The sequence below is a fragment of the Alternaria metachromatica genome, assembly GCF_023757995.1.
Source record: "Alternaria metachromatica strain BMP 0045 chromosome Unknown scaffold_58, whole genome shotgun sequence".
NCBI classification, from domain to species: Eukaryota; Fungi; Ascomycota; class Dothideomycetes; order Pleosporales; family Pleosporaceae; genus Alternaria; species Alternaria metachromatica.
Window position 1 is genome coordinate 1 of NW_026055549.1, and position 25062 is coordinate 25062.

The window sequence follows — 25062 nt, forward strand, 5'->3', positions numbered from 1 at the left end:
GTATGGGGAGGGGGAGGAGGGGAGTTGGTTGTTTTGGGGGGAGAGGGAGGTTCTGGGGGGGTGGGGGGTCTTTGGGGGACGGGGACGGTAGTGGTGTTAGAACGACAGGCAGGTATGTGAGCTGGGGAGTGGATGAAGGGCTAGTAAGACAGTATAGACCAGGCAAGAATGTGAGAAGAGATGTTGAAGAATGAAGCGTCTTCATCAGCAATGTTTCACTAATCTAATTACCATCGTGCTATTGCCAAGGCGTTGGGGTACAGGGATGGCAAACCTTACTTCATCACCACATGTCATGATGAGCGATGCAAGATGTCAAGACAGTAATCATATAGTTTCATACCCCTCTTAAACAGTTATGACAAAACCATCGCATTTCTTCACATGGGAAACGAACTACTAAACCCTCCGTTGTATCAAAACATGCCATTGTCCAGGCTCTCCCTTTATCTAGAAGAACGCCATCTGACTAGCAGCAACAAAGCTAATGATGCCTTTGCTTACAGAAAGTAAAAGAAGGAAAAACACAAACTCTCTTTGGTATCGCAGAAGCCTCATCTCTCAAAGGCTAGCAGTTATCGAAAACCTCCAATGCAGAAAGAAACTCCTCTCACGCCCCCATCTCCTTCCTTCTACAGCTTCATACTTCGTTCCTTTGCATTCATGCATCGTAAAATCATGCTAACTCCATCATCTACTCCACCCCAGAAACGATGGTACCGCACACACCTCTTACTGAGACGCACACTGCACGCGCTCAGCCCCCGGATGCATATCATCCTCATCATCCTCCATACCGCCCATACCCCTCGCGCGCTGGCCCTCACCACCAGCATCCACATCCTCGAGCGTAAAGTCCTCAGTCATAGCATCAGCCGGCGGCATAGACTCCGGTACCTTGCGGGGCGGCAGGACAGACTCCAACGCGCGGATCTGTTCGGGGGACATGGGCCCGCCGTCCTCGTTGTTACCAAGGCGCTCGGGGAACTTGACGTCGAACTGGATGTACAAGTTGCCAAAGTCGTGGTGGCGGTACGACGGCATGCCCTGGCCGCGGATAACCTTGACTTCGCCGGGGGAGATGCACTCGCCGGGGATGATGTCGACGGTTAACCAGCGCTCGTCGAGGTGCTCGATGTGGATCTGGCCGCCGGCCAGCGCGGTCAGGAGGTCGATTTCGGCGTGGTAGAAGAGGTCGTCGTCTTTGCGTTGGAAGCGCGCGTGTGGTTTCTGCTCGATTTCAAACACTACGTCACCGGGTTCTACGCCGGGGAGCTGGTCGCCTTCGCCTCGGAACTCGATCTTGTGGCCCGACTTGACGCCGCGGTCGACGTGGACGTGCAGGACCTTGCGCTCGATTATCGTCTTCTTGCCGTTGCACTGCTTGCAGCGGTCCTTGTCGCGGATGATTTCTCCTTCGCCCTGGCAGTCGGGGCACACGGTTTGGAAGCGCTGGATCATGGGGCCCATTTGGCGCATCATGTGCTTCATGCCGCGGCCGTCGCAGCCAGCGCACTTCTTGACGGCGCCGTCTTTGCCACCCGCGCCGTGGCACTTGGGGCAGATGACGGATTTCTGTAGGGCGAGCTTGGAGACCTTGCCGCGGTAGACATCTTCGAGCGACACCTTGTGGACGTGCGAGATTGTGCGCGCCTTCTTGGGTCCTTGTTCGCGTCCGCCGCCCATGCCGCCGCCAAACATGCCGCCGAAGGGACCGCCGCCGCCGCCGAAGAACTGTGCGAATAGGTCCTCGGCTGCCATGCCGCCACCGCCGCCCATGCCGCCTTGCTCGAGTCCTTCCTCGCCATATTGGTCGTATATTTGGCGCTTCTGGGGGTCTGAGAGAACTTCGTATGCGTGGGAGAGGTCCTTGAACTTGTCGGCGGCCTCGGGGTTGTGGGCGTTCTTATCGGGATGCCACTTGAGCGCTCCCTTCTTGTACGCCGTCTTTAGTTGTGACTCGGCGCAGTCTGGCGCTACCTGTGGGTTGTTAGACTTCTGGCCTTGAGTTGTTTGTGGAGATGATTGTGCTTACCCCCAGGATATCGTAGAACTTTGTGTCTTTGACCATGGTCGCGGTTCGTGGTTGTCGTGTGGAAACGTCGAAGAGGGGCTAGCGGGGTCGTAAAAGTCGGGTTGAGGGGCAATAGAGAAAGGTCTCTGGGTGATCTGTGGAAAGCGCGAGTCGCGGTGTCGGGAAGATCTTAAATCAAGTCAGCGTCAAGTCTTGGTGGGCCACAAGTCGCAGTAGTCGCCCGGTTGCAGCTCAGCCTTGCAGGTGAAAGAAGGCGCGGGTAACTCGTCGAAGTGCTGACACAATGAGCGAAAAGGCGCTTACCGAGAGTCGCCGCGGGAGTCTTCGCGGTCGAGAAGGTGAAGGAAACAACGGGTATCTGACTCGGAGGCAAGGTGCGTGTTCACAGTGTATATTGGGGTGCGTGGGAGGGCGAACGCTTGTCGACTTAAAAGTAGTAACCGGGATGTTGCAAATGCACCGGCTGCGCCGAGCGAGAGAAGATTCCAAACAATTCCATGCCCTTCCACGCTGCCTCGCCAGCCCAAGATTGCCTGAATCCGCTTGTCTGCCTGCCCAAACTACGCAGCAGGCTCCACTCCATCGATTGTCACTCGAAAACCTGGAATTCACTATCCCAATGTCTGTACATGGCGTGAGAACATGCGTTTGCCATTGCGCATTGCTTGGGAAGCTTCGATGAAGGTACGCTATGACCGCTTTTGGCCGAGCCAATCAGCGCGGGGGCGATCAGGCAGGGCTCTTATCGCCGAAGATTGGCGAAGTTCCGGGTGCCGGAAGGGGACCCTTCTTTTGCCTTGCGCCATCGCGCAGCTTCGCCTCAGCCACATGGAGAATTTGAGCAATAGTAGGGCCGAGATGGTGCCTCAGGCTCAACGTCAAGGCAGCAGGCGGGCACAACCCTTTCTTCGCAGCGGCGACTCACGACGACATTAGCTCGAGATGTAGATGAACTGTGACCAGGCGCTAAACTCCGCGACTACATAGAGAGACTATTAGTACTATTACAAGAATAAAATCACTAGTTGCTAACTATAATACTCTTACGCGCTATTCTTATACTAGCCTCTTATATTCTTAATAAGCTTCTTAATAGCTATTAGCTACTATATATAATAAGAAGTTAATATATAATAAAATATTACTATCTTTCTTAAAGCTAAAAAGACCTAAAAATAAAATATAGCCTTATTAAATACTTTTTTAAATAAAAAAAACTTTATATTACTAGTATTTAACTTATTTACTTTTAGTATACTTTACTAATATTTTAGTATACTAAAATTACTTAGCTAATATATAATAGACTTTTATCTTTAAATAGCTTTTTATATACTTTTTTTATACTTTATAAAAGATAGTATATCTTTAGTAAGTATACTTTTAAACTTTTAAAAGTTTAAGTAAACTTAGATTATAGCTACTAGATTAGTTTTAGTGTATACTAATATACTATAAATATTTTTTATTTTTCTAAAAATAAGTAGAGATATACTTTATAGTATTCTAAGAGTAATATATTAGAAGTAAAGCTAGAGATAGTTTTTATTTATTTTAAGAAGCTTAATAAACTTTCTTATATTTATATATACTAAAGTATTATATTAAAGCTTAAAATACGTAGCTTTATTTATAAACTTATAGTATACTTTATTAATGTAGTTAATAGCTATACGTAAATAACTATTAGTAATAGTAGACCTCTTCTGCCTGCTTAGCAGGACGTTCTCGCCGTTGTTGTCAAGCGCATAGCCCCAGATCATTTGCCTAAGCTCGACAGGTACTCAGAAGATGTGACATTCGCCCCGCTCGATGCGCTCAAAGTGTTCTCCGCCTGCACGCAGGCCCGTGACCTTGCCATCCTTAATGTCAAAGGAGACATTGTGTCCACCAGGTGCTGTACGGAATGTTGCCTAGAACTCAGCGTTAAGTGCCCGTTCCTCTGCCGAATCACCACCAATTCTGAATAAAGGTACGTTAGACCATTGTAAGTCCCAGGTTTCGACAATGTCACCGCGGACATAGCTGATGCTGCCGACATGCAGAGACACGCCGTCGGATGTTACAATAGCGCGGTACCCGTTCTTGCTGCGGAACCAGCCAGTGTACTTCTTAAGGGTCGTGCGTGACAGGATGGGGGCAGGTTAGATATGCATGATAGTGTTTGGTAGGCTCGTAGTCGGAAGGGGATAGCGACGTTGAGGAATAAGATCAACAGACGCGTGAGAAGTAGACGCGTCGATATCTTGTGGGCAAAAAATCCCGCACTCACTTTCACGTTCAAGTTCATTTCCTATTGCAGACCGACTCCTCCGTTTGCGCTCTGCCTGGAGAGCTCACATGACGTCAACGCATCTTCTTCGACAGCGTGAGCGCGATTCACCCTTCACCGAGACCCGGGACCTTCTTGAGTAGGTGGACTTTGACGATTGCTATCTCTCTCAATTGATAAGGAGTACCTTTTGCGTATGTGGTAGTCATGTATTTCGGGAGTCATGAGGGGCTCGTCTCGCTCTGCGTTATCGCAATACCATCCCAGCCTGCTCATCCGCATCTTCAAACCACTTCAGCCAGCCCTCCCCGGAAAACATACGCACAGGACTCCCTTGAGTAGGCCACCTCCACCTCACATCCCGCATAAGCTCAAGCTGCTCCGGCGTCCGACGCTTCAGAAACTCACGCATTGCGCTCAAATACTTTCCTGAGACTATAAACTTGTTAAGTCGGTATGGTAGTAGGGCGACCTCGGCGTGGATCTGACGGCAGACGAAGAGTAGGGGGGCTGAGGAGGGGGGGATGGCGTGACGGTCTTTTAGAATCTGGTGATCTCTGGTCGAGGGGCTGAAGTCTAGGGAAATGGTTCTGTGGCTCATGGCGAGGGCGAAGATTTCGTTTCTGATCTCGGCGGGGAGGCGGAGGAGGGGGGAGGTTGTTGCATTGCGCAGGGTTCTGCCACGACTTGTTATCTATCGACCTCGTTTCTGTTGGAAGTAGAAGGGCTGACTTACATCTCATTCGCGCGATGGGTCTGGTGCGCGGCTATTGTCTTGTTGTCTGACTGCATGTTTGGAACGAGTATTTGGAGCCGTCGCTCGTGTGCGGGTAGTTGGTGGTGTGGTGTGTAAGAGTCTAGCGTAGTTTTCAAAAATTGGCTACTGAACCGCGAGTGTGATGTATGAGCCTGGGTGTGGTGTGCAAGTGCGTTTGTGTAGTAGGAGGTGTAGTAGGCAACTGTATGTATTACCTGGTGGTGGCTACGAGGTGATTGTAGATTGGAAGGGGCATTGGAATAAGAAAGAAATGTATTGACTAGTCTGCGCGCTAGTCGCAAAGGGTAGGTGAAGGTCACAGTAGCCCTGGACCTAGTCTTTTGAGATTTTGCTGCACTATTTGGCTGCTACAAAGAACTTGAAAACTGCCATTGGTGAGAGAAGCACACTGTGTACTGGTAGTCAGGAGCAAGAGACCGTTGTGTCTACCTGCTATAGCGATAAGATTAGTCTGACCTCACGCGTCAAATTGATGATGTACTTCGCTGTCCTCAATTCAGCTCCATCGCATTTCCACCTCGTCCAAATGGAAACCCTTTTCATTTTCAAGACACTCTACCCACCTGGCCGCAGATGCTACGTACACTCTGCGGAAGTCGCGGAATCTGCACCTCACTTCGACCATGAAATCAAGTTGTCTTTGTGTTCGCTGATTAAGGAAGTCGGCGAGATCTAGATAGCAGTCCACAATAAGAAGGAAGACGTTGACCTTGTAGGGTAGTATGGCGACCTCTGAGTGGATCTGGCGACAGACAAAGAGTAGGGGTATAGCATGACGGTGCTTAGGTTTGGCAATGTCCGTATGGTAATCATATTCTTGATACAACGTGATAGTGCCAGGGGAAATTGCGAAGTCGAAGATCTTGTTTCGGATTTCTGCCGGAAGCATGAGAAGGAGTGAAGTTGTCGCGTTGAGGTAAGTGCTGGAGGTAGGTTGTTAGCATGAAGCAAATAGATCTCGCTGATAGCTAGCTCACATCTCATCCGAGCGTTGCTCCAAGGCCTCTGGTTGTTGCATATCTGGTTGCGCTTCGGGCAAGCACATGCTAGGACCGCGGTCGTCTGTAGTTTTCATGTCGTTAACGGAGGCTAAGAGGTAGGTGTTAGAGGGTTGAAGGATTCGAGCAAAGGAGAAAGAGAAATGGATCATTTTTGGTAAGCGCGCTAGTCGCGAACGGCTAGTGAAAATAAGTCAGGGACGTGCTGCACCACTTAACTGCTAGATAAACAAAGCAAAGCAAGCTTTTATAGAAAGAACGAGATCGAAGGGACTGCATGTCTTGTCCGCAAAGACCGTGTCTAAATCAAAGAGACCTTGCAATCGCAAGTGCTAACTTTAGACTCGAAGTTAAGCTGACAGCCTGGCATTCATATCCTTCAAGATCCTCTCAATTGCCAGCGCAAAAATTCCGTCATACTCAATGCGCTTCCTCATGGCGAGCAACTCGTTCGCAGTGTCTATGATCTGGAAATCCGGTAGGTCTGTCATGACATCACGTTGAGCTTGTGTCCGGCGCTCGAGGAATGGCAACAACCGTCTTTCCCAGATGGCTACCGCGAAAAAGTTGAGTTTGTAGGGCAGAAGCGCCGTCTCGGCATGGATTTGGCGGCAAACGTGGAGCAGATTGACTGGTGATCGGATCTCGTTGTATATACGCTCATTAAGTATCAAGATATCTTGATGATCGAGAGCAAGGGCGAAGATCATATTCCTGATTTCAGCTGGGAGAAGGAGGAGAGGCGAGGTTGTGACGTTGAGGTAGGTGCTATTTGGACGGCTGAGTTAGACGTAGTGAAACTATTTCCATCGGAGGCCAACTTACATCTCCTTCAGTCCTTGTTCTCCTCGCGCGGCCTTGATCCTGAGCTGTTCAAACGCCAACTTCTTCTCAATACTGAGCTTCTCTGGTTGCGCTCCAGAGGATATCATGCTAGAGCTAGTGTCTTCCTGCTGCTCTTCGGGGAGCGACATGCTGAGCTTGGGATTATTATCAGGTAGCTGACGGAGGTGAAGGGGTGAGTATAGGAAAGAAGGTAGGGCGGGGAACAGAGTTATACGTAATTGCTCGTCAGCGCGCTAGTTGACTAGCACGAAGGACAGGTAAAAGTCACGGTGAGAGATGGAAGCTGGTTCCCCCGCACTACACCGCTTCGTCACAGACGGTAGGTTGGGAAAGAGTAGTCCTGTGCGAAGTGATTGACGACCAAAGAGACATGCATGTTGGAATTTCTGAGCTCGAAATCTGATATCGACGCTTTCAGCATCTGACTCAGCTGCGCCCTAAAAGCACCCGCCTAATCTCCAGCCATTCAGTCGCAGACCTCTCACGTTTAGAAGACCTATACCTCCGTACACTGGTCATGACACCAATCTGAGCCGGTGTTCGAGCCTCGAGAAATGAGAATAGTCCGCCGGGGCTGCTGATGGTGAAAGCATCGCGCATAACTCCTAAGAAAGGTTTGGTGACGATGAATTTGTTGAGAGCGTATGGGAGGAGCGCGGTCTCGGCGTGGATTTGACGGCAGACCCGAACCAGGTTGGTTGGCTGTTGAACGTTGGTGACAACTCCATCGAACATAAAGACGTCATGATGGGTAAGAGCCAGCGCAAATATCATGTTGCGGATCTCCCCTGGAAGGCGTAGAAGCGGAGATGTTGCTGTGTTGAGATATGTGCTGCAAGCGGAGTGTGTTAGTATCCATCAAAATGATCAGTTTAGGAGAGAACTTACATCTGGTTCCGCCGTTGGTCCTGTTGCGCGGCCTCGACTTTCAAGTTCTCCGCATGCTCTTTGATTGCGCGCTTCTTGTTCACCTCAATTCTGGAGGAGTACACGCTGGGGTACTTTGGTTGAATCTCGGAAGTGAACGCGCTGGATTCGGGGTTGGGGTGTGAGCAGACAGCTGACCTAGGTATGGAGGTGCGCGTATAAAAGCAAAAGGCTTGTCATAAGAGATATGCTTGAGACTAGTCAGCGCGCTAGTTGGCGATTCCGAAGAACAGGTGAGGTTGGGAATTGAGAGCTGTCTCACTGTTGGATTACGCTGCTCTCACGTAGGAGAATTGCTAGACAAAAGCAGTCCTGGATCAAAAAATTGACCACTGTCACGTGTGACACGATGTAACCTCAACATAGAGAAAGAGTTGAATGAGCATTGCCCCCCATCTGCCATATTACTCTATGGTCGCGAGTTTATGTCCTTGTGTCTTAATAGGACACCCTTGCTTCTATATCGCAGTCGGTCCAACCAGTCACTCGCGGTTCGCACGCCCATATTCACCTGCGGGCCCCTCTCAACTCTCGCCATAGCGCCGATTTGTGCCGTTGTTCTACGTTCGAAGAAGTCTTTGACAGCGTTGTAGTGACCGTAGACCACAAAGATATTGAGCTCGTACGGAAGTAGAGCGGTCTCGAGGTGAATTTGGCGACACACGTAGAGCAGACTGACGTTGACAGGATCTGGCCAGCTGCGATGCTTCCAGCAGCCTGTTCCACCGGGTCCGTCTTGTATACTGGGAATGATGTGTAGCTTGGTGTCGCCGTGACTCAGGGCGTAGGCGAAGATCATGTTTCTAATCTCTGCGGGGAGACGAAGAAGTGGAGAGGCGGTAGCATTGCGTTGAGTACTGCAGTTATGTATTAGCACCTACTTCCGAGAGCTTCGCCCTATTTTGAGACCTACATGTGAGCGCGCGCTTCTTCTTGCTCCTCTTCTGTGTTCATGTTGACGTCGGAGTCGGCGATGGGTGTTGCGAAGAGGGTTCGAGGAAGTGTGTGTAGAAACTGGGGTGGACTGCAAAAGAAGAGATGTATTTCGTAGTCAGTGCGCAGATCGCACAAGGTAGGTGCACGGGACAAGTAGCTCTACACCTCAAAAACACACTCGCAGGGATTGAAATTGGCTGTATTAAACCCCTTTTTGCATAGACAAATAGATAATGAGACGCATGCATCCACTCGCTCTCACAACTGGAGAATCGCGGCGCAGTCAAGCCTCCATCTCACCTCGTTTCCAAGTATAGAGCACGAAAGCCTCGGCTTCCATAGAAGCCATCCATCTCGTTGCGGACATAGGCTTTCCAGCTTTTCCAGTTTTTGGATTTCGCTCGCTGACACTGCCCATCACTTCCCTCTGCTCCACTGTCCTCTGATAAAGGAAGTTCTTCGGAGGATCACGCTGGTAAACGAAATCGACAGCAAAGGTATTAAGCTTGTAGGGAAGAGTGGCAGTCTCAGCATGGGTTTGTCGACACACGAAGAGAAGGTTGAGCGGTTGTCGCACGTAGTCTGGCCGACAATCCTCATGAATCTTGAACTTCAAGTGCGGTTCGGACCAGAAGATCTCAATGGTGGGCTGTGTAAGGGCCAGTGCGAAGATCTGATTGCGGAGCTCCGCGGGGAGACTCAGAAGCGGTGATTTGGCGTTTCGCCGGGTGCTGAAAGGACGTGTCAGTGTAAGTCATTTAATTTAGAGATCGCAGACAGCTCACATTTGCTCGCGCTCGCTCTCTGACTGCTGATCTAACGCCGACATATCGTTTTCCATGTCCTTGCTGATGGCCGTGAAGTTGGTTGAAGGAGACGTGATCTTGAGAGTTGTAGAAGAGAATGAGCATGGGAGTAAAAGAAGTATAAATAAGGGTCTAGTCATCGCGCTACTGAAGGTGATTACGAAGCTAGTCCCACTTCGGTTGTACCCGCGAGAAGGCGCGACCACTGCACCTTGTCAACCGCCACCTCGTGGCAACAGAAATATGTTCGTGTCCTCACATTTCATACTCTCAAGGACGCAAGATATCGGCCGTGGCAACCAACGCTCCATCCATACTTTCGCAGCCCCCATGTATATCGTATGTTCGCCTCCAAACTCGGAAACAGACCATACTTCTTGCATGACCTCCCTTTGTGTTGCGGTCAATTTTTCGAGGAAGTGCATTGGATCATGCCAATAGTACCGCTCATACCCTTCTCTTATCCTCTCCCAGGGCCTGTCTAGTTCGATCACCCATGTGTTAACTTTGTAGGGAAGTAGCGCGGTCTCGACGTAGATCTGACGACACACAAATAGCAGGTTGATGGGCCGCTTGAGGTGGTTGAGACGCGTGAGATTGCGGATCGGCCGCTTTTTCAGCTTGAAGGAACAAGACCTTGACGAAAAGCTGATGGGGTTGTAGAAGAAGTCGCAGAGTTGCTTGTAGTGGTAGCGATATTTGAAGCCCCGGCGTTCAGTTCGTTTGATCCTCCAGCGGTGAGAGCGGTATGGGAAGGTTATCGGGATGTAACCGTGATTCAGGGCGAGAGAGAAGATATGGTTGCGGATCTCGGGGGGAAGACGGAGGAGTGGGGATGAGATGGCGTTGCGCTCGGTACTGGCGGAATCTGTTAGCTGACAGTATTAAACAGCGGTAGGCTTCGAACATGTAGTCACGACTTCGAGTCGCGCGGCTCGTCGTCCCATACTTGGTGCGTTGTATCTTCGAGGTCGACATGCTGGAGTTGTTGGAAAGCGTCGCTTGCGCGGAAGGGATCATAAGGAGAATAAGAAGCTGGAATGCGCGCTCTGGGTCAGTGCGCTGGGTACAAAAAATGACGAGTGAATGGGCTTTAGTAGCATCACTCGACCAATGCGCTCACGCCTCTTTCTAAGATGTGAAGGTTGCTCGAAAAGAAGTTACATTGGCGTCGTCCAAGGACTGTCCAGCCGAGGTAAGCTGATCAAGAGTCTCTACTTAAGCTACAAGTTATTGCTCTCCTAGATCTGCAATGTAGCCATCCAGTTGGTCGCCGGGAACCTCAAGTACCCATACGATGTTCTGCTACCTACATATTCGCAACTCAGCTCATGTATAAGCTCGATTTGTGTAGGTGTTCGGCGCTTTAGAAAATTGCCGATAGACTGCACGCTCATCGTTGCGAAGACAAAAGAGTTTAATGAGTATGGGAGAAGAGCAGTCTCCGCATACGTCTGCCGACAGACAAAAAGAAGATTGGCCAAGTTCTTGGCCTTAGACCAACCCGCGCCATGAGACCACGTGATCTCTCCGTGGGTGAGAGCAAGGGCGAAGATGTGGTTGCGAAGTTCAGCGGGGAGGCGAAGAAGAGGAGAGGTGGCGTCGCACTTGTAGCTATCATCACTTGTTAGTCGTCGTTACTTCATCATGTCTGCGTCTAGCCTACATTCCGTGCTCGGCGGTGGTTGCATGAGATGCGATCGCAAGCTTGGCAATGCTGTTGGAAGTATGATCTTCGACAGCCGGATTGGCGTGAGGCTTGGCGCCCTCGGAGTGCGTCTCGGTACTCGACATGCTCTAGCCGTGGCTAAACTTCGAGTAGATGGTGCGGAGGCGGACGTTGGAGAGGAAAAACGAGAGTGATGGAATGGGATTGAAGTTGTTGGTATTCACACTGCGTCCGTGCGCCTAGCGTCAAGCTAGCTGAAGGTGGCTGTAACAATAAAGTCCAGTTATCCGTGAAACATGTCCAACCATCGCGCTTTCTCCTTCAAGATACGCCAAAATTTGTAACTACAGTTATATCCAAAATTCGGCGGCCGTATCCCCTTGTGTACGTAGACACATTATCCATTCACTCGCAGACATGCGCTTGTCGCAGATTTCGCCGCGCCGGCGCTTACGCTTTGTCCATTTTCCCGTCACGTTCAACATGAGCCTAATCTGAGCTGACGTTCGGCGGTTGAGGAACGTGGCAATAGTGCGAGGGTGATAGGCATTGATCACGAATGAGTTCAGCTTGTAAGGAAGATGCGCTGTTTCGGAATGGATCTGGCGACAGACGAACAGGAGATTGATCGGATTCCGGTGAGCAAATTTGACCGTGTCATTACTTGACATTGAGAGAGCGGAAACCAAAGTGTCATGGTTGAGCGCGTAGGCGAAGATGGCGTTTCGAAGTTCCGCGGGCAGGCGGAGGAGGGGCGAGGCGGTTGCATTGCGCTCGGAGCTTTTTGCCATGCGTTAATTGTAGGCATTGTATTCTGTAGGATGACTTACATGTGAGCTCGCATCAGTGATGCTCGCCGTAACCTCTCCCTGCTTCTCGCTGATCGCTTCCTCGGTTGTGGACGCATCGACATCATGGCGGTCCTTGGTTGAATGTAGAGTTGTTCGTCATAGATTGGAAGTTCAACTGCAGGTAAGTAGGGTGAGAAAGTGGTGTAACTATACCAAGAGCGCACATCAGATCAGGCAGCGAACGAGGACCCCTCGACTAGGTTTCTTCGTACTAACAATGAAATCACCCTCGAGGTTCTACAGCACTTTGAAAACGAGCAGAGATGTCTCGATGACATAGTGGAGAGGTCCTCGATTGCCAATACGACAGTCGCTGCAAGTCTGATCATGAGGCGTTATAGTATACGGTATTCCAGAACTTTCACTACGCTCTTCAAGAGCACACCGACGATATCCAGGCTCAGGCATCGTAAGCTCTTGTGTTGACGATACTTCTCTTTTCGAGAGGACGTAGCTTGATCAAGCCATGCAACCCTTGAAGTAGCGCAAACACAATATACTCACAAAACCGGATCGATTTCATGATTGGCAATCATCTCCACCCACACCGTTGTCGCCCGCGGTTTTTCGTCACAGTAGATCCACCTTCCCCTACTCTTTTCGACTAGCGCGCTGATTAGTCGATACGTCCGTCCGTCCCTTGAGGTCTTTGAGGACCCGCGCTGCGATTGCAACGGCATCTTCAGGAAGACCTGTATTCGTTAGCAACTATCTCCGAAACTGCACTTCTGAAGCACATGACTTACCAGCAACTCTCGCGACCTTCAGCGCATGGCTCTCGCGATTGACACCCTCCCTCAGCCGATGCACGTAGGAGAACTTGCCATCTGGTTCCTCAAGGACATCATTGCAGTAGCAGCCTAATCCCTCAAAGTCCTTTGTCATGTCCGTAAGCGCGTGAAAGTGTGTTGCGAAAAGCGTTCGACATTGATTGACGTGGTAGAGGTGATGAAGGCAGGCGTACCCTACAGCGATGCCGTCCTCGGGTGTTGTTCCCCGACCGACTTCGTCCATGATGACGAAAGAACGCGGCGTAGCTTCTTTGAGGATCTGAGCTGTCTCAAGCATCTCGACCATGAACGTTGATTGATCTTGGTACAAGTTGTCTGCTGATCCAACGCGACTGAAGATCTTGTCGACCAGTCCAATCTCGGCATACTCGGCTGGAACGAAAGATCCAGTCTGCGCTAGGATAGTGATCAGTGCATTCTGACGCAGATAGGTACTCTTGCCTGCCATATTCGGACCGGTGATGAGCCAAATGCGCTCTTTCTCGCCGAGTTGGCAGTCGTTGGGGGCGAATCGGCGGCCTTGTTCGCTGAGACCAGCTTCCACGACGGGATGCCGACCACCGACAATGTTATGCGATGGCTCTGCACTCAGTATGGGTCTGATGAGATCTTTCTCCATCGCGAGTGTAGCGAATGCGCATGCGACATCAAGCTCATCGAGCACCGCGGCGTTACGTCTAAGTTTCACAAGGTTCTGGACGACACCTTCGCGCAGCTCGCTGAGAACACGCTGTTCTTCTGATCGAATTCGGAATCGTGTCTCGTCCATTTGTGCGCCTAGTTGAGTCCATTCCGGAATTTGAAATGAGCGAGTGGACTTGCTGCTACTCAAGCTTCTTGGGTAAAAGGCGGTAGCCCGAGCTGCGTCTTTACCCTTGACGTGAGCAATGTGCGCGAGGTTTGGGGTCCACTTCAGCACCAAGCTTTCTGTTCCCATCTTCTGACGCATCTCTTGTTCCAGGTTGGCCTTTGCGTCTGCCATCTTGTCTAAACTCTTGTGAAGACGCTCAAGGGTCGCACTAGCATTGCGCCTCATGATGTTGACATCCTCTCTCCCATCAGTCGCGCTCTTGAAGCTCCCAGTGATCATGGTAAGTTTCGGCTGAACGCGCTTCGGCAAGCTCTTCAGATCCTCTTCCCCAGCCTCTCGACCGATCACATCCTGGGCCAAGTCTGACATTTCCTCAGCTTCTTCGTTCTCCATGCGGTGGTACTCGGAGAGGCCGTCTTCATCGATCGCATGCTGTATACGATGCGCAAGTTCGAGCGGTTGTGCTAGATCGAATCGCCGCGCCAGCATGGGAATGCACTGTCGTCTTCGAACATCCGATGTGGCTGATGCTGTATCGAGTGGAATGGAGTTCCTCGAAGTTGCGTGCTCATGAAGGACGTCTACGATACTGGAGGTGATAAGGATAGTCTTCGACAGCTCCATGAGGTCGTCCGCATCGCCGCGGCCATACGTGAACTTGGTCACCAATCGTAGAGAGTCGAACGTTTGCTCCAGGAGCAACATGATGTCCTGACGGAGCTGCGGGTACTGTATGGCCTCCTCTACAAGATCAAGTCGATCGTTGATAGTTGACAACGACATGGAAGGCGCAGCTTGGATGTGTCAGTGATGAGTCTGAGTTGTTCGTCAGCTGTACTCACATAAGCGTTCCGTGAGCAGTCTGGTCCCGCTTTTGGTGACCGTCTTCTTGAGTGCATGTAGCAGGCTTCCTTCATAAGTACCCTCGCGAATTGTGTTTCGGATCTCTAGCGCTCTCAGACTGTTCTTGTCGATACTCATGTACTCTTCGGCTTGATGTCGTACTGGCGCGCGCAGTCGTGTGCGCGACCCGAGCAGTTGATGTTTGACGTAATGCAGCAACGAGCCTCCTGCTGCGACCTCACCGGAAGTGAAATTGGCCGTGTCAAAGTCTTCCACAACGTCTTCCAACATCGGTAACCAGTCGTCGATAGTGAGCGGCTTTTCTGAGGGTTCCTGGAATGTGATGACATGTCCGTCTTCTTGCATGATCGAAACGATACGCGAGTGATCCTGCTCTTGGAAGATGCTGTCTAGTACAATTTCTCGGGGTTTGATACGGGCTACCGCGGACGGCAAGGATGCGATGTCTGTACTCTGAGTGAGAAAGTCGCCGCTTGACAGATCAATCCAGGCCAGGCCGACCTCCGTACGGGGTAAGTTGAGAACGGAAGAAACACTCGGACTGCCAGGACTCTCCTTCACAGATTTGTCTTGCGTGAGCACTTCGGGGTTGACGTAAATGCTGAGGAGGTAGTTGTTCTCCCATGGGTCCATGAAATGTTCATCGATCAATGTACCTGGTGTCACGATGCGCGACACTCGCCTGGTGTACTGTGATTCTCCCTTTGCCTTTGTCGGGGCATCGTTGAGATACTCGTCGCTAATAGCGACATGTTTGTTGAGGTCTTGAACGAGGATCTTCAGGTACCGGTCCAGTTGGTATGCAGGGAAGCCTGCCTGACGGTGTCAGCTTCATGATAGGTCGCCGACTTGGACTACTGACCATAGACACGGCGGGCTTCTTGCTACCTCTTGAAACCTTCCTTTTGGACTTTTTGATGTTCAGCAAGGGCGCAAATTCGTCAGCATGCTCGAAGTACAGCTGCAGCCTGCATTAGCTCTGGACATGTCGCACGAGCTGCATGCTTGCCTCATAGAAGCCACCGACGCGTGTGACTAGCACGCAGTGACTGAACTTGAGCATGTTGTTGCGTACTTGCTGCAACAGCGGAGGGTATTCCGGTTCGGCATCATCTTGAGGTGGTAGTGCATCGGCCTCCAAAGGTCCTTGCTGGAGGTCGTCAAGTGTCGCGGCAGACTTCCTCTTTGCGCCACGACATTGCGACACCGGAAGGCACGGTTGGCCAACGACTGGTGTTGCACGTGGTTTCGCGATGGGACGCGTCAAGCTTGAAAATGGGAGAGTAGTTACAGTACTGTAAACCTTCCGGCTCAGTTGGTGTGAAGCTCTTCGACACGACAGAAGTTGACGCGTCAGACATCGGACATGTCTGGAGAGCATCCTCGGGTGAAATTGGCGTCAGAGAGATGTGGGGATAGCGCCGTGGTAGAGATGCAGGAACGCGTCTCGATGCGGTTAGCGCCCAATCTGCACGCGCGGGGTATCCGGAGCTTGAACAAAGTTACGACGCCGATGTCATTGACGTCCGACATTTACACCATCCACAGCAACGATGGCACCCCAATTCGAACCCATGAAGAATGACCTCATTCTGCGCACAGCACGAGGTCAATAGCCTCAATTGGTCAGCAACGTACAGCGTATTGACACTCAACAGGCGAAAAGGTCGAGCGCCCACCGATATGGGTGATGCGCCAAGGTAAGCATACCTAATGAAGACACCTCATCAATGCTGATGTCGTATAGCTGGCCGTTACCTGCCGGAATACCACGAGGCAAAAGGCAAGAACGACTTCTTCGAATGCTGCCGCAGCCCCGAGATTGCCTCAACCCTCACCCTCCAGCCCATCGAGCGCTACGAAGGCCTCATCGATGCCGCCATCATCTTCTCCGACATCCTCGTCATTCCGCAAGCAATGGGTATGGAAGTCATAATGGTCGACAAGAAGGGTCCGCATTTCCCCGAGCCGCTGCAAACACCAGAGGACAAGCAGTACAAGGAGGTTCTTGAGAGGAAGGTGGATGTTGCCGAATCGTTGGACTATGTCTACAAGGCCATCACCATGACTAGGCAAAAGCTGGCAGGAAGAGTGCCGCTGATTGGCTTCTGTGGCGCGCCCTGGACATTGCTGTGCTACATGGTCGAAGGCGGTGGCAGCAAGATGTTCATCCAGACCAAGACATGGATCTACAAGTACCCCGAGGAGAGCAAGGCGCTGCTACAGAAGATTGCCGAGCTTTGCGTGGAGTACCTGGCTCTACAAGTTCAGGCTGGTGCACAGGTACGTGGCATTGCCAAAACACATCGGTCCGATGCTGACTGTCGCAGATGATCCAAGTCTTCGATTCCTGGGCGGGAGAGCTATCGCCAACCTCCTTCAAGACCTTCGCTCTGCCATATCTCAACTACATCGCCGACAACCTTCCCGCACGACTCCAGTCCAAGGGTCTCGAGCCCGTTCCTATGACTGTGTTCGCGAAAGGCGCATGGTACGCCTTGTCGGATCTTTGCGACACCAAGTACAACACCATCGGCCTCGATTGGCTGCATGCGCCGGTGGAGGCATACAAGATTGCGCAGGCAAAGGGCAAGGTGCTTCAAGGTAATGCGGACCCGGGAGTCTTGTACGGTACCAAGGAGTCCATCACGAAGGTGGTGGAGGAGATGGTCGCTGGGTTTGGTGGCGGTAAGCAGGGCTGGATTGCCAACCTTGGGCACGGTAAGTCAAGTCCTGGATTACAACATGTGTCGCATCGTACTAATAGCTCATAGGTATCACACCCTTCGTTAAGCCGGACGACCTGAAGTTCTACTTTGAAGAGATACACAGGTTGACGAAAGCCTAAAACCATTATCATTGTGTCGTTTTGTCACAAAGATCTGCGGAATAAACTGATTATCACACTTCAAAGTCGACCCTTCCACATTGGAACTAGTGCACCCATCTTGTGCCACGAGAGACGAATATGACGCTTGCGACGAGAATAGCAACATGCTGCATGAGTGTTCTTGTTACGATGTAACTAGGCGCCTGTAGACCTGGATCGAGTCTAGAACTTATCGTTTACTACGGATCTGTGGCACGTCGCCCATATTGTTAGGTCTGGAAATGCCTCGCAAAGAAACACAATTACATCAACTTTCTAGACTATCTTCACAACAGAACTTCTTGGTGCTCAGAACATAGCAGAAGCAGCCTACACCGCGACTTTTGAAGCCGATTTTGCCATCATTCGTGTTGGGTGCCTCGCACAGCCATGCACTCCGCACGCGTCAAAAACGCTATCGAGTGTAACAGCGCCATCTCGTGACGCCGTGCGATATGCGCAAAACCGCCCAATTTGGTTCTTACAGAGGGGTTTGCGCGACACGAGCAATCTACATGCGGGAGCGATCGACCATCTATCGAGTCGGTATTGCACGGGAACAGGTGGGAGGACGCGGTCGTGCAGAATTGAGATACGTGCTGATGCAGGCTAGCATGCGCCAACTCTAAACGGGCTATTGAGATCAGCATGTCTGGTGGTCGATGGGATGTAATGACTGCGGGAGCAGCGGTTCGCCTTTTTACCCCACATTCATCCATCGCCTGCACTCGTTGGGGAAGGTGTCAGGAACGTCATTTCCTTTGTTCTCCACAATCCCATTGTATCCTCCCTTACCCATCTAATCATCCCTCCACCAATCCACCCTTTTCCTTCACCAGAAAAAAAGTAAATATCGTAATCGCGACAATCATGGGTGACGCGCCAGTTACCCCACCATCGTCATCGCCGGCGCAGGCCCCGCCACCGCAGCCTCAAATCATAACATCGGATATCACACTTCAGGCGCCGCTTTCGAGGCGAGGGAAGGGGCCTGGTTTAGTTCTCGTGTTGAATCATTATGCGGCGAGGGAGGCGAAAGAGGGATGTTTAGATCCGCCGCCGTTGAAGAAGTGGGCCGAGGAGGGGTTCGCGGTTGTGCAGGTATGTTACTATGTCGTGGTGAAGTGATAATGAGCATGAACTTATGGGATATGTCGCGTGATGCATGGCGAGAAAGGTTGTGGCCAGATCGAAAGACTGACTGTCTCGCAGCTGCTGGTACCTGGCAAAGCCGACGGCGAATTTCCTCTCCAGAAAGCGCTGGAGGTATTGAAGAATTGTGAACAATGCGAGTTCGGCAACGGTGTCGGACTGATATGTGCGTCGACTCCCGCTCGAATCGCGTACGACTATTCTAGTAATATACTGACCACCGTTACCAGCATATCTATCAAGGATTCCCTACTACCTCGAAGAAGCTGCCTGTCAGAACCCCGCGATCAAGGCCCTTATCTCTTACGGCGGCAAAAGTCTTTCCACACTAAGCTCGACAGCACTGCCACCTCAACTAATACACGTCGCGGGGCTGCCAGACCCTCATCGCCGCGTATCATGTTCATTGGTCCCAGAATCATCCTCGAAGAAAGCATTGCCACTTCCGGAGAACATTATCAAGACATACCGGTACGAGGATGCGACAAAAGACTCTGAATGGGTGCTTCCAAGCGACGAGCACTACCACAAGCGCAGCGCGGGCATTGCGCATACGAGGAGTCTGACTTTCTTGAAGCCGCTGCTCGGCGGCCCTTTCTTCGATCTGGAGGCTGTGTGGGAAGAGCACACCAAGTTCGAGTTCGGCGAGAGGGATGTGGAGAAGACGATGGCTACGATGGTGGATCAGCCATATGTCAACCACATTCCGACTATGACGTACGTATCTCCCCACCACCGTCCTCCAATATCCGTATTGCAGGTAAATACTGACCACCCAACAGCGGAGGCGTAGGCCAGGAGCGACTCACAGCATTCTACACGCACCACTTCGTCTTCAGCAATCCATCTGACACGTCCCTGTCCCTCGTCTCCCGAACTGTAGGCATAGACCGTGTAATCGACGAGTTCATCTTCACGCTTACCCACACCAAAGAAGTTCCCTGGCTGCTTCCCGGTATCCCTCCTACCGGAAAGCCACTCGCCATACCGTTCACCAGCGTCGTCGCCATGCGCGGTGATCAACTGTGTCATGAACACATCAGCTGGGACCATGCCACGGCGCTGAAACAATTGGGTCTACTTCCGGAGTACGTGCATTTCCCGTACGAGATCGAGGGCGCAGCGCCGCCGGAGGGGAAGAGATTCGAGGTGAGACTGCCAGTCGTGGACATGGAGGGGAGTAGGAAGTTGGTCGATGAGAGCTGTGAGGAGAGTAATGCGTTGATAAGTGGAAGGTGGCGGATGGTCGACGATGTATAATGGTAGCGAGACTGTACGGACGACGCGTAATTCTTGCGGGACATATCGGAGGTACGTAGACATGATGATACAAAGGCCTAGGGCTTCGCAAATACATGCACTCACACGCCTTTCTTATACTAGCTTCTTAAGTTCTTAATAAGTATTTTAACTACTATTAGCGTATATAAGTAATATAAAAGTAAAGCTCTATAAAAAGTTACTATCTTAACTAAAGCTTTTAAGACCTTAAAATAAAAAGTAGCTATATTAAAAATATTTTTAGCTTAAAAGAGCTTAACGTTACTAGCATCTAACTTAGATACTTTTAATATATCTTACTAATATCTTAGTATTTCTAAATTACTTAGCTATAATATTATAAGCCTCTTTTTTTAGATAGTCTACTTTATAACTATTTTATATACTATAAAGAGTAGTATATCTTTTATAAGTATATTATTAAACTTCTAAAAGTTTAGGTAAGCTACTCTTAATTTAGCGTACGCTAATATACTATAAAAATTTTTTATCTTTAAGAAAATAAGTAAAGATATATCTTATTTTTTTTTAAAAATAACTTATTAGAAGTAGAGCTAGAAACGTTTTTTCTTTATTTTAATAAGTTTAATAAACTTTTTTATATTTATATATACTAAGATATTATATTAAAGCTTAAAATTTATTACTTTATTAGTAAATTTATAGTATACTTTATTACTGCGATTAATAGACATTTGTGTATAACAATTAGTGATGTACGCAACAAAGAGCAGCTTGTCTTTCTCAAGTATGTCTTTGAAGCGCCGAAAAGCCAAGTGGATCTTGATCGTAGTCGTATCGGCTTCGATGCTGTGCAATGGCTGGCAGACGACATGAGAGCCCACGCGTATCCAGATCGATGGGCGAGGCAAGAATGCCACATACGTGGACTGTGTTACTCAATCATGCGAACAGCAAACATAATTTTATAGACTACAGGCTTGTATTATAATCCTACAGGAGCCTGATAAGTGGCTGTATGCTGCAACGCTCTATGTTTGTCTTACGTATGTGTCGTGAAACTTCGCTTTCTTCCTCAAGTAACACCAGGATCTGGTGAAGAATCGATGAAAAAAGAAGTTTCGCACGGCGATGCATCATAGGCGGACTTGCCATTCGATAATGACATCAACACCGTAACAAAACGCATCCCAAAGTACACAATTATGAGAATCATGGCTGGGGAGTGACCGAGAAGAGAAACCAGCCTCATTCGCAGTATGACACCCGGCGGACAGAGAGACCCCCCCTGTGACTCCGCCTTCTCTAAGTGCTAATCAGGGTCCACGCTCCGGGGCGCTTCACCATCTTGCAGACCACAAATGAGATCCAGCTCATCTGCTTTACCGGGATTTCTGCCCCGCGAAGAGTTGCCATAGTCTCACCAACGGTGCATCGAAGACGGGGTCAGCCGTACCGACAATGTCGTCGCCGGTAAGCGCACACTCGATATGCGTACGCGTCCCGGTCGTCCAAGTGTGAGCAGAGTGGACCAGCCACTTGCCTTTCCCGCACACTGCATCGCTCGCACGCTGGACGTGACCGGACACCACTTCGGCGAGCCGGAGGCTGGAGTTCAGGCAACCGGACTCATTCCTAATGTGGACGTTGTTTGGGATGACGAAAGTGGCGATGGGAAGGTCGCAGCCTCGGTGCTTGATGTGTTAACATTACGGGAGGGAGTTGGAGGGACTCACAGTGAGGACGCGCCATCGCACCTGAAGAAGATAGGAAGCTCAATGTGCAGGCGCGCGCGCTCTAAAGTTGAGCCGGCGGCGAGTGCCGCCGTTGGGTGTCGGAGGAAGAAAGAGAGAGAATGGCGGCCAAGTAGATAAGCTGGGAAGCTTGGGCCATGTGCTAGAGTCCCCCAGCCTCTGGCTGGTATCATGTCGCTGACGGCAGAGGTGAAGGTGAAGAGGTGATGAGCGCGGACATTGCGGAAGCCGCCCTCTCATTGGTCGCGCCCAGAGAACATTCGTAGGACAAATACAAGCGTCGTGCAAGATCACACGACAGAAAAGATCATGGAAGGTCGGGCTGCACTGAGACATGCCTCAAGGCAACCTGTGGTAGACATGTGGGCTGGCAGCGGCTGCTTCACCGCGGCGTCTAGATCTGCCGAGATTATTGACCACCTCCCGGATATCTCATAGAATTCGCAGTATACTTCGATATCACGTTGAGTTGATCTTGGGCTCGTTCACACGTGCAGTGTGCTCAACACATATTGTATACCGAACTGTGTATATTGAACGCCTGCCAAGTCTGTTCTTGCTACCGCCCCGCCTCTTCTAACAGGCCAGCTTATTAAGGTCGCAAAACTTTGCTTTCGTCCTCAAGCCACACCAGAAGCTGGTGAAGACTCAATGAAAAAAGGTATCTTCTCATATGACACAATAATGAGGATCTGGACGGGGAGTGACCTTGGGCGAACACGTACCCGCGAGGTCGCAACACCCAGCAGGACAGAGCAAAGAGAGACACTGTGTGATCCTGCTTACCTGACTGACCCAGAAGACGTGATGCGCCGGGGCATATTGTCTTGTTGCCATCCACGCGACGAGTCCAGCTCGTCGAGTTTACAGTAAACTGCAATTAGTTACTGAACAGGGTGCCAGTCTCATCGACGGTGCATTATCGTCGGACCAGCCGCTCTCATAATGTCGTCGGCTAGGGTCCTGCACGCTCGATACACGTGCATTCTCCTGCTCATGCGAAGTGTAAGTCAAGGGGAGCCGGCCACTTGACTTTCCCGCACACTGCACCACCGCACGCTGGACGCGGTCGGATGCCACCAGGGCGAGCCACGATGCTGGGGTTCAGCCGACCTGACTCACTCCCTGGTGTCGATGATGTCTGAAAAGATGGAGAGGCGATCGGGGAAGTCGCAAGCGAAGTGCCTGATGTGTTAATACTAACTGTGGGAGGGAGAGGGACTTACTGCGATCTCGGATCCTTCCGATAGAGGACAATAGAAGATTGATAGCGAAGACGCGCGTGTTGAGCGGGGGGCGTTGTCGAGTGTTGCCCTGGCGCGGTCTGGTGTTGAAGAAAGATAAAGAGAGGAAGGCGAAGCAGTAGATAGACGCATGGAGCTTTGACCATACGCCAAGGCGATCCAGGCAGCAGCCGGATATACCAGCAGTGATGGTGAAGGTGAAGGTGATTAAGTAAGCGCGGCAGCTGCGTAAATCACGTTGAGGTGGTGTTAGGTAAGTACAATCATTTGCGTGCGGAAGCAAAGCCGGAACGCGACTTCCAGGTTCGGTCGACTTGAATGGCTATCGCGAGCGCAAAACGCTGATGGCAGCATACAGTGCTGGTGGAATACCGTGTGACGTTGTTGAAGTCGCGGAGAAGTGCAGCGATCGGCTGGGTGTCGGCTTGGGCAGGAAGCGCCGCCGATGCTGCGCGCGCTAGCCCTCCGTACATGTCATGTTCACGACTGTCCATTCCTCCACACCACGAACTCCTATCGCGACACGTCATGTGCACTCGCAAGCTGGCAGTGGATGAGTTACATGTTTCCAATGCTGCATCGACAAGGCGCCAATGCATCTGACTGCTTCGTGAAGCTCGCGAGCACCAAAGCCCAAGCTCGAGTTTACAGTCCGGATCGCAGCCCACGGTCACCGCATTCCCGTTGTCTGGTGGCACGCGAAGGTGATCAGGTATAGGCTCATGGTCTTTGACCAGGACAGGAATAGCATCAGTTCTTGATGAACTTGTCCGCCTCTAAGCACCAGAATGTCACGCCTAGCGTCATGTCACGACTACAGCCACAGTAAGTAAAACGTGGACAGGGTAATGTATCTAGGCACAATTCTACCCACATTGCGCCGCATCGCCACTACGATGTAGCTTCATTGTGGGCGTCTTACGACACTTATTCCTCGTTCCCTGGTGATAGCGCCCACCCAGGCAGCGTCATGACGACATCATGTACTTCGTAGCATATCACGCGCCCGACTCCTCGAAGCGACATCCACGGGAACCTACGCCATATTCATCGATATTGCTGAGACAATCCCGGACGCGAGTATGTCTTCCGCTGAGCTCGTCATTCGCGATGTCACGCCGACCATTACGACCTTCTCGACGCCGTTCAACCGCTTCGCGCCATTCGGCTACCGCAAGTTCGTCGCTGTAGGCAATCGTGCCACGGCCATCCGATTGCACGACAACCGAATCCTTCTCCTCAACCCCATCCAGCTCGAACAAGCGGTGCGCGACAAGCTGAATGAACTTGGAGGCGTCGATCTCGTCGCGTGTGATCTGGGGCATCACTTGTATGTGAAGGATTATATCGATGCGTGGCCGAAAGCAAAGACAATCGGCGTTCCAGGTCTGGATAGCAAGAGGAAAGACGTGGAGTGGGACTACATTTACGAGGACTGGCGGACAAGTCCGGAAGACCAATTCGACTTTGCGCGGGATATCGAGACCGTGCTGTTCGAGGGTTTCATCACATACTGTGTCGCTTGGTATCACAAGCCGACGAAGACGCTGATACAGTCTGACCTGATGATGAACCTACCATGCACCGAGGTATGTTGCGAGATCACTGGGCGCGTACGCGACATCATTCGCTGACCTTCTTTCAGCAATATCATCCTAGCTCGTCGCACCAAGGCCCCCTTTCGCGCGAATTCGCAAACCGTGCACATCCTCGATCGATATGGGCGAAGCGCCTCGTTTATCACATTGCGACTGTCGATTACACCCTGATGCGACGCGATGCGAAGAAAGTGGCGGAATGGCAGATCGAGCGGATTATACCCTGTCATGGAGATGTCCTCGATACTGGCGGCAATGAAGCCTGGGCAATGGTATACGATTGGTTCTTGACTGGCGAACCCACGCCAGGCCTGATGAAGAGACTTATGAGCCCCATTATGAGGGTCGCCAGAAGGGTGTTCTTGATGTAAAGCCCAGACATATGCACTTAGCCTCTTGGTATGTGATCTGATTGACACAAGTACCAACGCTGCGGCAATGGAGTGTCTATTGTCTACTGCCTGGGTTCGTGTTGCCCCAACATGACCCTCCACCGAACACATGTAGCTGGTCGCGACGTTCTCATATCGTTGTGACGCCTTTGGATACGGCAAACGCATGCATTGGAAAGCCACTGAACTGACAGCTGAGCAGATATAGCAACCTGGAGCCGTCGAGC

The 25062-nt window shown here is 50.9% G+C and overlaps 8 protein-coding genes across 8 annotated transcripts; 3 read left to right on the top strand and 5 right to left on the bottom strand.

The window, feature by feature from the left end:
* Positions 1–732: 732 nt before the first annotated feature.
* On the bottom strand, positions 733–2071 carry J4E83_010977 (uncharacterized protein; the record flags this gene model as incomplete). The annotated part of the gene is made up of 2 exons (XM_049337855.1): positions 733–1980; positions 2036–2071. 2 exons carry the CDS (start codon positions 2069–2071, stop codon positions 733–735), a joined length of 1284 nt encoding a protein of 427 aa, XP_049183018.1.
* A 4362-nt stretch (positions 2072–6433) lies between these two features.
* On the bottom strand, positions 6434–7305 carry J4E83_010978 (uncharacterized protein; the record flags this gene model as incomplete). The annotated part of the gene is made up of 3 exons (XM_049337856.1): positions 6434–6851; positions 6909–7084; positions 7300–7305. The coding sequence occupies 3 exons, from the start codon at positions 7303–7305 to the stop codon at positions 6434–6436; spliced, it is 600 nt and encodes a 199-aa protein (XP_049183019.1).
* A 508-nt stretch (positions 7306–7813) lies between these two features.
* Positions 7814–8810, bottom strand: J4E83_010979 (uncharacterized protein; the record flags this gene model as incomplete). The annotated part of the gene is made up of 3 exons (XM_049337857.1): positions 7814–7994; positions 8336–8713; positions 8770–8810. The coding sequence occupies 3 exons, from the start codon at positions 8808–8810 to the stop codon at positions 7814–7816; spliced, it is 600 nt and encodes a 199-aa protein (XP_049183020.1).
* A 265-nt stretch (positions 8811–9075) lies between these two features.
* On the bottom strand, positions 9076–9633 carry J4E83_010980 (uncharacterized protein; the record flags this gene model as incomplete). Its single annotated transcript, XM_049337858.1, has 2 exons — positions 9076–9523; positions 9578–9633. The coding sequence occupies 2 exons, from the start codon at positions 9631–9633 to the stop codon at positions 9076–9078; spliced, it is 504 nt and encodes a 167-aa protein (XP_049183021.1).
* Positions 9634–12826: 3193 nt separating this feature from the next.
* On the bottom strand, positions 12827–15647 carry J4E83_010981 (uncharacterized protein; the record flags this gene model as incomplete). Its single annotated transcript, XM_049337859.1, has 4 exons — positions 12827–14514; positions 14563–15400; positions 15447–15545; positions 15579–15647. The coding sequence occupies 4 exons, from the start codon at positions 15645–15647 to the stop codon at positions 12827–12829; spliced, it is 2694 nt and encodes an 897-aa protein (XP_049183022.1).
* Positions 15648–16137: 490 nt separating this feature from the next.
* HEM12 (Uroporphyrinogen decarboxylase in heme biosynthesis) lies at positions 16138–17432 on the top strand (the record flags this gene model as incomplete). Its single annotated transcript, XM_049337860.1, has 5 exons — positions 16138–16192; positions 16243–16284; positions 16332–16867; positions 16915–17305; positions 17359–17432. The coding sequence occupies 5 exons, from the start codon at positions 16138–16140 to the stop codon at positions 17430–17432; spliced, it is 1098 nt and encodes a 365-aa protein (XP_049183023.1).
* Positions 17433–18614: 1182 nt separating this feature from the next.
* J4E83_010983 (uncharacterized protein) lies at positions 18615–19865 on the top strand (the record flags this gene model as incomplete). Its single annotated transcript, XM_049337861.1, has 3 exons — positions 18615–18771; positions 18836–19322; positions 19388–19865. 3 exons carry the CDS (start codon positions 18615–18617, stop codon positions 19863–19865), a joined length of 1122 nt encoding a protein of 373 aa, XP_049183024.1.
* Positions 19866–23927: 4062 nt separating this feature from the next.
* On the top strand, positions 23928–24814 carry J4E83_010984 (uncharacterized protein; the record flags this gene model as incomplete). Its single annotated transcript, XM_049337862.1, has 2 exons — positions 23928–24434; positions 24491–24814. 2 exons carry the CDS (start codon positions 23928–23930, stop codon positions 24812–24814), a joined length of 831 nt encoding a protein of 276 aa, XP_049183025.1.
* Between the last annotated feature and the right edge of the window lie 248 nt (positions 24815–25062).